The sequence below is a fragment of the Sprattus sprattus genome, assembly GCF_963457725.1.
Source record: "Sprattus sprattus genome assembly, chromosome: 4".
NCBI classification, from domain to species: domain Eukaryota; kingdom Metazoa; phylum Chordata; class Actinopteri; order Clupeiformes; family Clupeidae; genus Sprattus; species Sprattus sprattus.
The window spans coordinates 35,674,113-35,686,300 of record NC_137923.1 but is presented as its reverse complement, the minus strand read 5'-3'; the positions used below and the strand labels follow the sequence as shown (position 1 = coordinate 35,686,300).

The 12,188-nt window shown below is 40.0% G+C and overlaps 1 protein-coding gene across 2 annotated transcripts; it reads right to left on the bottom strand.

Moving 5' to 3' along the window:
• Nucleotides 1–701: 701 nt before the first annotated feature.
• On the bottom strand, nt 702–11,839 carry sdr16c5a (short chain dehydrogenase/reductase family 16C, member 5a). Of its 2 annotated transcripts, none has more exons than XM_080838059.1 (7): nt 11,757–11,839; nt 11,173–11,510; nt 7,176–7,307; nt 6,326–6,425; nt 5,863–6,007; nt 3,666–3,791; nt 702–1,061 (listed from the first exon to the last, which is right to left on the bottom strand). In XM_080838059.1, exons 2-7 carry the CDS (start codon nt 11,491–11,493, stop codon nt 965–967), a joined length of 921 nt encoding a protein of 306 aa, XP_080694185.1. In that variant the 5' UTR covers nt 11,494–11,510; nt 11,757–11,839; the 3' UTR covers nt 702–964. The 2 variants fall into 2 exon arrangements, with proteins under 2 accessions (XP_080694185.1, XP_080694186.1); XM_080838060.1 differs by having other exon boundaries at nt 7,200–7,307.
• Nucleotides 11,840–12,188: the final 349 nt, after the last annotated feature.

Sequence of the window (12,188 nt, the reverse complement as noted above, 5' to 3'; positions counted from 1 at the left end):
CATCTGTCAGACTGTGTAGACATATTCAATTACACACATGGTCTCAGCTCAAAGCATGTTTGAAGAAATGTGGGCTCTGCTCTTTGTGTTGTACTCAACACATATGAGACAATATGACAAACTCCACACCATTTCATTCTGAAAATCATCCTCTGGCTAATTTGGTTCTTGGAATAAAGGTTTGACGATGAGTTTGTGGTAGATTGAGTTGTTTGAAAGGGGCATAGATAATTTCAAACATAAACAGCAAGTGTTTGTTTGCTTCAATTAAGATAACTCAAATCCCTTTACAAACAGTTTTAAATCTTACTCTACACAGATCTCCACAATAGTTTATGTGCAAGGTTATATAACCCTAACTCATTCTTCTTATTATTAACTGCCTAGTCATAACCACATTTAAGCCCAAGCTGTGATGACAAAAATAGCTATAAAGATATTTATTTGCATTAATGAATATGCGGACATTAACATTTCGACAGTCCTGTGCTTAGAAGAAATATTTAATTTGAAAGTTTCAGAAAAAAGAGATGGGATCTGCAAGAACTCACATGGAGTGAAATGAAAAGCTAATGGTTCTGTCTCTAGTGGCGATGTTGAGCGGAGACCAAACACTCTGCTACAGCTTTCTGATCCAAAACATGCTTTATTCCATGGGTTTGATTCAGAGTAAAAGCTTCAATGGAGACCATGGTGTACACCACTCACACACGTATTCTGTGTTTATTCCTTTACTTACTGATTATGCACATGGATGTGGAATATGGTCGATCTATGTGAGACTGTATTCGTCTTTAGATTGGATTGGGTTCACAATGGGAATAAAGTTGCCCATATAACAACGTGCTTGCTTGATGAAGCACTATTAGGTGCTGTTTATCTGACAAAATGATGACTTATACTGAATTAAATATAGTTTGATTGACAAGGGTATCCATTTGTTAAGTTTTGGCGTTTTGGAGCTTTAAATCCGTTTCTTCTGGCGTCCTTCGAACGTGTCCATAAAATTGAAGGCTCCCAGATACTTTCCCAAGATGACACTTTGCTTGTGTGGTAAACAGCTGGGGAAAGACACAAACACAGAGTCAGAGTCTGGCTAAGAAAGGACTCAATACTAAACCTTCTGTGTTACAGGCACATATGCCAAAAAGCTATGACACAGAGCGCCCTCTGTTGGTGGGGAATGGTGGCACCATTCATTCATTAGAACCAAATAATAAACATTAAACCAAAAATATTGTTTCATCAAACCAGACACCTCAACTGTCCCACGGCCAACTGTAGTGAAAGACATGCGGTTGATCATATCCCTGCTTAGGCTGAACCACCATGCCTTAAAAGGGAGTATTCCTCCAACATTTAAAGAAGTGAGAAAATGACCATGAAATTCTCATCAAAGCCTGTCTCTTCAAATTTAAAAAAAAAACACCTGTTTAGGGGTATTTGCATGATAGAAGACTGCTTCCAATTTATATACAAGAACCTTTATAATTACAGTCCAACTGTCCACAACACACTCAACTGGCAGTACAGATCTGAATTAATGTGGCCATTTTATTTTCCAACTTCTTTTTAAGTGCCCACTCCACAGCAGGTGTCTCTTTAGAAGCTGGTGCAGACACAGACAGTAATGATCCAAACTGCATAAGTAAGGGTTACTTCACAACTTCAGATAAATTGCACACGGAAACTGCTCAAAAAATGATTACACAATATTTCACCTTGCTAAAGGAGCACAAGGGCAATCTTCAAGAGCCCAATGTACTTTGTAATAGAGTGGGATTCAAATGGATGACTGAACTCAATAGCTTTTTATTACAGCTGCCAAATTAAACCAAATGGCCTTTCAACCATTCTGTCAGGTTCTGTAGGGAACATTACAAAAGCAGCGTCATGAATGAAATATGCAAAGACTTCTCCTCCTTCAGAGCATTAACACAAAAACACAATATCTTTATTTTTTAACACTACATGAAGTCTGTTAGGCCACAAACTTCCCCAGCCCAAGAGTACAAAGCAACCCAACCATACACCACAACAGCAGTTTGTTAAATTGATACATTGACCAAATAAATTCAAGACAATGAATGCAAAGGAATTTTCTGCCATTACTCTCCAATTATAAAATTATATGATTGACAAGCATAATATTCAATAAACAGACTTCATCTCAAATGTTCACTTCACACAGAAGTTTTAAAGAGAGGTTTCAGTGGGATTTTTGGTGACTGCAAAGACCCAAGCTATCGTCCAAAGACTTAGACTATCTAAAGCCCCAAGCTATCGTCCAAAGAGCTGCCTGCTTCCATTCCAGAGAGCTTCAAACAAATAAGGCACAAAAAGCATGGAATGACAGGGATGGGTCACAGTAGGTACTATTGGAGAGACAGAGTAGAACAGGATGCGCTTAGTACCTTTAAGAAATAAAACCAGTGAAATTGGCATATTATGAAAATGTATCTATGACGCAAAAATGTGCTACAGATTTCAAACACACAAAACAGGCTACGTGAAGCCTACACTCCTGTTCACCCTGCCCACAAGCCCAATCATTTACTGAGTTATTCTGGTCATGGTGTGTGCATCCCAACACAGGGTACATGCACTAGGAGTGTACAGCTGGCTATTATAGATCAAGAAACAAATCCAAAGACCCTCCTGAGCACTTCTAAGGGGTTGTGAAGAGGCCATGCTCTTTTGTCTTCTTTGCATTGTCCATTACACTTCCAGAAACCTCAAGAGTGATGTTTGGCATCCCAGACACATTCCCCCCATACACACAATGACTTTAGTTAATATTAAAGATGCAGTCTGCCATTCTGGAGAAGGTTATGGCTGTGACATGTGACTGAACCTGTATTTCACTACTGTATTATATAAACAAGATAGCCAGTTATCACAGGATGTTTGGGTGCCCAATATGAACAGGGTTCATATCCCTTACCCTAGTCCAGGTTCACCAGGAGTTAATGCTTGGGTGCTCTCCCTCCCCCAACTCTTTCACTTGCCCTAACCTGGGTTCGTATCCAAGGGAGTTACTCAGTGAAAGCTCACTGAGGTATGGTTGTTTTTGTTGTTGTTAAGGATTGGTATGATGGTTGAAGTGCACCCTTTTGTGTTATAATACTTGCAATGTGTCAGTGAGAGGTTTGGCTGCTTTGGGAAGTCCACCATCAACAGTACGAGAAATGTAACATCTTTCCTGTATGGAACTAAAAAGATTTGAGCTCAACGGCCAATTAAATCCCACTCCTCCCATTTGTGCCTCTGAAGCAGTGTTATGCTTATAAGTCCACACCCTTCACAAACTAGTTCAAAGTTCAGTTCATACAAGAAAACATGAATAGTTCACGTTCATAGTTCACCATTTAAATTCTGAAGTAGTTATCGTTTACTACCCCTTGCTTTAAACTGCACTTCATATGTATCAATTCCTAAAAGAAATGTTTAAAACATTTTTTTGTATTATTGCAAATTTTTCAAGAGGACATAATTTGCACAGAAAGGTGATATTTTTACCGTTGGAAACTTTATCAGACAATGTGTAAAAATCCTGCACATAATAATAAGGTGCATCAGACCTGCCAACTTAAAAAAAAAAGTTTAGCAAGCATTTCTTGCCCAGATCAGGTAAAACATTAAAAAATACATACGTCATTTCTTACCTTTTTAAGGCCATTAATAAATACATGCTCTTTGGCAGCATAAGGTAAGTTTGATCCGTTAAAATGGCGTCCACCACTTTCTTGGCCACATATTTTGGATCCAGGATTGGACACAGAGTGGGCCACCTGTGAAGCACAGAATCTGTGAGGGGTAGAGCAGACTAGCCATCTGTGAATATGAATCTGTGAGAGGTACAGCAGACTACCACAGGTGAATATGAATCTGTGAGGGATACAGAAGACTAGCCACAGGTGCATATCAAGAGTCTCTCTGTGCAGATGGCTGTGAGAAGGGTAGCATAATATTTAGTGCATTTTTTGTGTGACAAGCTATTGGAGTTTTTCCATTGTCACTTTTGACTGCGCCACGCCAGGCTGTGCCGAGCCCATATCCATTCCAAATTGAATGGCATCAAACTGCAGCAGCACACTCATGTTGGACTGTCTCCTGAGCAGGGCCAAAATGCACCAGGTCCACATTCAACCGTTCCAAGGACTGAAGAGAAGACTTGTATTACTATGTATCTGTGTTTGTGTAAATCAAGACGTTTAAAGTAGATCCGGTTGAAATGTTTGAATGGTAACTAACAACAGTACATGGTAAACTGATATTTCTACCGAGGGGAGTCTGTTTAGGCAGACATTTAATTAACAAAATAAATGTATTCACATTTTGACAAGTGGTATTAACTCAATGCATTCCATGGTTAAATAACATTGTTATCTGGAGAACTAGCAAGCTGGCATTCCAAATTATAAACAGCTTGTTGAACCTTTTCTTTAGTGTCTTCATTTCTATATCTTCTTACGAACTTCGTAAGACCAACACTAAGAAAGATCCCCTCCGGGTTTATAGGTGCACCCAAACCTACCTCTAGGGTAGTGTGGGGGCAAAGTTTAGCATTGGAGCCCAACTAGCTAACAGTAACTACAGGTGCCAAGGAGGTTAGGTTTCCGTTGCCAAGTTTTCATAGTCAAGTAACTAGCTGTTAAGTAAAACTTAGTGCAAATTCTGTGGGTATCAATGTAGACAAATATACCCAGGGAAAATATTGCGAGCCAGCCCATAACTAGTTCTATAGCTAAAACAGCTTTTAATTCATATAGCTCTATTTTGTACCGGGGCTACCTTTCCCGAGCATGGTTTATGCAACCTAAATTGCCTGTGTGAACAGGGGTGAATGAAACCTAGATACCCTCATACTCCCAAATGTGGAAATAAATCCGCTAAATATCCGCTCGTACAACTGCCAAACAAATGCACAAGTGGGAAATTCAAGGAACTTAAAATTGTGTCTGGATAACCCCTCACATCACACTGTAAAGTCTTCTCTAAGACACATATATATATATATATATATACACACATTATAAATAGTGCTGTCAGTTTAACGCGTTATTATCAACGTTAACGCAAACCCATTTGAACGCCGTCAATTTTTTTAACGCGCAATTTTTTTTTTTAGATTAACGTTCTTTTTGGCCTCGCAAACTGTGTAGTAGGCTAACGCTACGTTTGAGTGAATGCTGAGCGCGATACGCCGAAATGGATGATAAAAAGCTCCTGAATTGAAAGTTTACCTTTAAAAGTTGTGTTGTGCAAAAGAAGCGAGCTTCACTGTTGTCTGAAAATGTCAACAGGCAGCTGGCTGAAAGCAGAGAAGAAGTAGGCTTACCTTTTACTGGTAACCTAACTGTTACGGTTCATTGTTTTTGAAATAAGAGGTCTGACTTCTATGTTCAAAGCAAACTTGAAAATAAGAAAATATTTTGCCATGGTCCTTGTTTATCTGAAATGTGCACTTTATAATTTTATTTTGTACCGCCCTGTTTGGCAATGTTGCTTTTCAATAAAATAAAACACTGCATAAAGCAAGCCAATCCACTTTTCAATGTTGATAAGAGCATTAAAATAAAATAAAAATGATGGAAAAAAATAATTGAAGGGACATTTAGATAAAAATGTGCGATTAATCGTGAATCATTTTGAGTTAACTATGACAAAGATGCGATTAATCGTGATTAAATAATTTAATCGTTTGACAGCACTAATTATAATATAATCTCCCAAAAATCATTGCTAATCCTAAAATAATGGCCTTTCTTTCTGTATTGCATAATAAATGTGGACAGATTTTCTGCAGAAAAAGAAACAATAATCCATAACTGGGTCCAACTTGGAGGTTAAAGCACTCACTTAGTACTGCACCCATCGAACATGCCCGTGTTGATTAAGTAAGGGCACACAATTGTAGTCTTCACCCCATCTTTGCCTGTGGCAATTAGCTCCAGAGCAACAGACTCTGCAAAGCCAATGGCAGCAAATTTGCTAGCACAGTAATCTGAAATTAAAGAGCAGAAACTTCTTAAAACCCCCCTCCTCACCAAAACCTGGAGACTAACAATGCTCACATTTTCCATTGTTGAATAAAACAGAGTATATACTGTATATATATTATATACACACAAGATACACATGTCATTCCCCTTTGCTGAATACCTCCTGCTGAAGTCAGCCATGTGTATCGTCAAACGGGTATTGTGTTGGCAAACGTACAAAACTAAACTAACTAAACTGACTAAAAGAAAAGCCCCACAGAAATGACATGAGCTGCAAATGGTGAATCCAAACCCTGGTGAATTGATTGTGCAAGTATTACCTGCCAGTCCATTCACACCTATCAGGCCAGCAGAACTGGAGATGGTGACCAAATGCCCATGGTTGTTATTCACCATTGCTGGAAGAAATGCTTTATTGGTCTGAAAGTAAGAGAGTGTGAAAATTAAGATGGCTTCATTATTTCAATTAAACATTAACATCAAATTAAAAATGAAAAGGTAAATCAGGCCCAACATAGTAATTCCATGACTTTTAAGTGCTTCAGTAGACAAATTTAAGGTCCTATTTATAAAGGGTGTTTAGCCTGTGCTTTTCTTGCCAATGTTTAAGCCTCAAACACAGCTTGTACACACACAGTGATGCTAACTCTGAACGACTATCTCCACCCATTTAGGTGTCCACTTCTAATTTGGCTAATGACATGATAATCTGTGACCAAACTCAATCACTTGCTGCATGGAGACTCACCCTATTGTCTGAGCCCAACATTTATGTTTTTGGCCTTTCAAATGCACCATGTTGGGTGAGTACAGTTTGAAGGCTAGACTGCTTAAGATTTCACCAACAGGCCATCAGATTAGGAATTTTATAACTTCATTACTTATTGGAAATTCTGGATCACATTATGAAATCTGTCATCACAAAAACTCAAGACTATTGCTGCAAATATTCATAATCTCTGTCGATGGAGACCATGTTCTTGTATGTCCTCTTGGGCAAGCTTAAGTATCTGCAGTGCATTTATTAGTCACACTTCATTGCGGAATCTGCCAAATTAAATGCGTGTAAAGAGAAAACCACACATCTTAAATATGGACCTAAGTATTTATCAAAGGCAAACCTCCTAAAGCACAGCAAACAAAACTCAAATGTCAGGATATTTGTTGTACCCAAAAGTGTGACATAGTGTTGACCTCAATGGTTTTCTCAATGAGAGAATCTGGTGCATCCATAAACTTCTTGCCAGTCACAATTCCAGCATTGTTGATGAGAATGCTGATGTCCCCCACCTCTTTCTTAACCTGGAAAAGAAATGTTGTACATTATTACACAGCCCATCCTCTATTGGGTATTCCTATGCACAAAGTGCTGGTGTAGCTTCATTCCACTACAGACACACACCTTGGGGGTAGGTCTCTCACAAATTCAGGTTTTAATCAGCATATGTCCAGTGAGTTAAAATGTTTTGGTGCGTTCAATGGTCCGAGTAAATTTAGATTTCCTCCCAATATCCACTGTCCTCCAAGATCTCGAAGGGGCTTTTTACACCTGGCATTAAATTGGGTTTTGCATGATCGGATTTCAATCTGATAGTGCTTCATTACATAAAGGTACAGGTGTAAATATGTAGTAGACGCATTGTGGACTGATTGTGATCCAATCTGCTTAACCAGCTGAACCACCTGCCTCATCACATGAAGGTAGGCTACAGGAGTAAATGCACTCATGGCGAATTGAAGACAAATTGTGATCTGATCAGTCAAACTATCTCCAGAGTTGGTGAGGGATGCGTTATGATCCAATTGAACATCGGTATAAATGCAATTGTGTGCGACGCAGCATTACAGATGGCTACCATTTCCTTATTTTTTTTTATTTTTGTTGTCGTTTGTTGGGTTTTTTTTTGGACCCGCACAAACATGAGGAGGCTGTGACGTGAGCTGGTTAATAAAGGCTGATTTATGCTCAGAGACGTAAGCGCAAGAAGCCCCTTACGCGACTTTTCACGTCTTGCGTGCGTCGGCCCCTTTTTCTAGACTTGCGTCATTTTTTACGTAAGGTCTTACGCGAGCCTCGCAGCCTGCATTCTATCAACGAATGTTACGAGATGAGGTTACTAAAATATTCTCCATGTCTACTCAGTTTTACAGTGCTTCCCAAGTAAAGGTTTGAAAAGAACTTCAAGCTTCAGACTTTCTGTTAGGGAACCTGTTATCTATCTGCAGAGCAAATGTCAAGGCTGATTTATGCTCGGGGACGTAAGCGCAAGCGGCCGTGCAAGCCTCTTGCGCGACCCTTGCGCGACTTTTCACGTCTTGCGTGCGTCGGCCCCTTTTTCTAGACTTGCGTCATTTTTTACGTAAGGTCTTAAGGCCGAATTATGCTCTGTTTTAGACGTAACGCGTAAGCACGTAATTTACACAAGGAACTTGTTTTAGACAAGTTTTGATTTAAGGTTCGTTTTAGACGCAGAGCCGTGTTGCAAGGCTTGTGAGCCGTGTTGCAAAGCAAATTGACGCCAGAACTGTAGATTTTTTTTTTAGTTAAGTAAGCCTATTTATTGCAGCAGGACAAAGGAAAAAACTTACCGGAGCATGAAAGTGTAGTGGGCGAAAGGCTTGATGTTATGAATACATGTGTTACACAAAATACAAATGTTGGCAATTCAGTACCAGTGGCGAAAAAGACAGCACATGACGCAAAAGTTCGTTTATTGACATCTTTTAATGACTGCGACAGGCTTTAAAACGATGTGTTTATGAGTTACATTATTCAAACATGAGGTGCTAAACGGCGAGAGAATCTTATCATGTTGTCAATGCTTGTAACTACAATGGTGCTGGCCACAAGGTAACGGCAGGTTACTGTTAACTTTTGTATGAGCAGACCGGGCTCATTCTATCAAACTCGCTGGTGCAATTGATGGATTCACGTCAATATGAACTCAATGAAAGATATCACCATGACTCACAAGTGGCGGAAAATGTGAAAGTACCTATTTGTTCGTGAATGACCACATTCTCTCCAAACAATCGCGGGTGAGAATGGGATATTCGCGGTAATTTGAGCGTCCTTATAAGTGTTTAAAGAGGATTTGTAAAGGAGTTCATGTCTTCGGACCTCTTCTGTTATGTTTGTTCCTAATCCATAAGAAAAGGCTTGTGAGACGGTCTGCAGGGTATTCATGATTTAAAAAAATGTCTGGGTCTAAAAAAGACAGTATGCTATTAACCCGGAAACGTGAGACTCTGTGTGAAAGGCTGTGGTAGCCGGCCAATCACAGCCTTTGCGAGCTGTGTAGGGCCGTAGTGTTTTAGTCGCATAGTCAGGAATTTTGGGCGACGCACTTAAGCACGTAAGGGGGGGATATTTTACCGCGCAAGGGGGGGTTGTGTATCTTACGTGCTTACGCGTTACGTCTAAAACAGAGCATAAAGGCGGCTGCTTGGTTCAGCGTTGGGGTTAATTGTTGCGCAAAATTTACTCAGTGCAGTTCATGCTCCCAAAGGTTGCGCGTGTTGTCAAGAGCCTGCCATTTGCTTGGCAGATAGAAAGCTGTTTCCCTAACAGAAAGTCTGTAGCTTGAAGTTCTTTTCAAACCTTTGCTTGGGTAGCACTGTTAAACTGAGCAGACGTGCAGACTACATTTTAGTCATATCTCATCACGTAACATTCACATAGTATTGCATGTTTTACTGTGGTAGAAAATACGTTAGCTTAATGGTAACGTATATGGGGAATCCTATAGAGACCGCGATAGGTATTAGCATCAATTAATTCACGTTAATGTTTTTGTATGAGCCTGACATTTGCTCTGCAGATAGATAACAGGTTCCCTAACAGAAAGTCTGAAACTTGAAGTTCTTTACTTGGGAAGCACTGTACAACTGAGTAGACATGCATAATATTTTAGTAACCTCATCTCGTGACATTCGTTGATAGAATGCAGGCTGCGAGGCTCGCGTAAGACCTTACGTAAAAAATGACGCAAGTCTAGAAAAAGGGGCCCGCAAGGCGCACGCAAGACGTGAAAAGTCGCGCAAGGGTCACGCAAGGGGATTGCGCGGCCTCTTGCGCTTGCGCTTACGTCCCCGAGCATAAATTGGCCTTAATTCGGCCTTTACGCGAGCCTGGCAGCCTGCATTCTATCAATGAATGTTACGAGATGAGGTTACTCAAATATTCTGCATGTCTACTCAGTTTTACAGTGCTTCCCAAGTAAAGGTTTGAAAAGAACTTCAAGCTTCAGACTTCCTGTTAGGGAACCTGTTATCTATCTGCAGAGCAAATGTCAGGCTAATACAAAAACATTAACGTGAATTAATTGATGCTAATACCTAGCGCGGTCTCTATAGGATTCCCCATATATGTTAGCATTAAGCTAACGTATTTTCTACCACAGTAAAACATGCAATACTATGTGATTGTTTTTAGAAAACGAATGTTACGTGATGAGATAACTAAAATGTAGTCTGCATGTCTGCTCAGTTTAACAGTGCTACCCAGCAAAATAACTTCAAGCTGCAGACTTTCTGTTAGGGAAACAGCTTTCTATCTGCCAAGCAAATGGCAGGCTCATGACAACACGCGCAACCTTTGGAAGCATGAACTGCACTGTCTGAGTAGGCCTACATTTTGCGCAACAATTAACCCCAACGCTGAAGCAAGCAGCCGCCTAACTGTGTTTGAGAATGAGGTCCAATTATTGGATCAGGTAAAACAGTAGAGTGTAGAGTCATTTTCTAGTGTCTACACAGTTATTGAGGTAAACAGACGCAGGTGTAGCCTATCTCTGAAGGAATCTTTTCCTTGTTGGTCAGACCGTTATATTAACACTTACGAGCCCATCAGTAAAAACAAGAGGTTTACTTTTACGTGCACGTTGCTCTATAGGATTCCACTATAAAACTGTTTTGCGGTTGCCGGTTTTAGCGTTTTACCTCAGATTTCGATCGGTCTCTAGTTAAACATTTGGACCCAAAAATATCTAAAAATAGGGTCCAGGTTGAAAATCCTAAAGTTTCCCTTTAAGCCGTGGAGCACCCTATAAAGAGCCAGTCAAAGTTGATTCGGAGCTCAGTCTGTAACCTTGCCATTTCTAATAGACCATCACAGTGGTCTATAAACTTGGACACATTTGAGCATGTCAAAACTATTCAAGTTTACCTGCTCTGCGACTCGATACACTTCAGTTTTGTTGCTGCAGTCACAAAGGTAGTAGTGGATACGTGATGCCCCTCTCTCTTTCGACAGACGGGTAGTCTCCTTCATACCTTCTTCACTAATATCCCAAAGAACAAGAGCAACATCCATTCTGGCGAACTCCAGCGCCATCAATCTCCCAATCCCACTGCCTGCCCCAGTGATCAGGACTATTTCTCCAGTCACATTTTTCTTCTTTGATGGGATGCAGAACTTCATGATAGCCTCTACATTATAATAGATGGACAAGACTATCAGCTGAAGTGTCTCCAACAAGAAATTCATTCTTAAGTTTGTGAAGCCTATGAGAAACCACGAGACAGAAAGTTAACCCTGCAATAACTTCAAACATTTAAAACTAATCACGAGTTTAAGCGTTTCAGGACGAAGGAAATATGCAAACTAATGTTTACCTTATCTCAACTTAACGTTACTTTATCTAGCGCCAGCGAACATGAACAAAACAAATCAATGCAACTTCCCGTCCAATAACGTCTAAGTTAAGGTCTTGTGAGTATCGCTAGACCCATTACAGTAAAATAGCTCACCCGTTCACAGGACCAAAGATGACGATCTAATCAACATGTATGTATTGTGGGGGGTGTTTTCTCCTGGTGTGTGTGACCCTTATACATGAACGTGGTGTGACCCAGTAAACTTACGAAATGTAAGGCTGCAGCTTTGTCACGTGACCTCTGTTTTCGCGTCATACTGAGCATTGTGGTCAACGATGTTCTGTGTGGCTTTTCAGTTCAGCTTACTGATGAAAACCTTCATTGCAGCTGGGTTGTTCATTGTGCTGTAGTTTATATAATAAGAGTAGTTAATAAGATAAATGTATCATCTATTCCTGTTTTAAATGCTCTAAATGTAAACCACTTTGAGCTGCATTTTGTGTATGAAAGGTGCAATTCGTATGTTATGCGTATGACCAAATCCCATCAAAATTTGAAGATGATACCAAAAAGTAGCTGCTCAAA

What these genes read in the sequence shown, in the direction of transcription:
- sdr16c5a (XM_080838059.1), bottom strand. Translation starts at nt 11,493, where the DNA reads ATGAATTTCTTGTTGGAGACACTTCAGCTGATAGTCTTGTCCATCTAT. An exon ending in AGGTGTGAATGGACTGGCAG is followed by an intron (nt 6,008 to 6,325) that starts GTAATACTTGCA and finishes CTTTAATTTCAG; the next exon opens with ATTACTGTGCTAGCAAATTT. An exon ending in TTATTAATGGCCTTAAAAAG is followed by an intron (nt 1,062 to 3,665) that starts GTAAGAAATGAC and finishes GTCTTTCCCCAG; the next exon opens with CTGTTTACCACACAAGCAAA.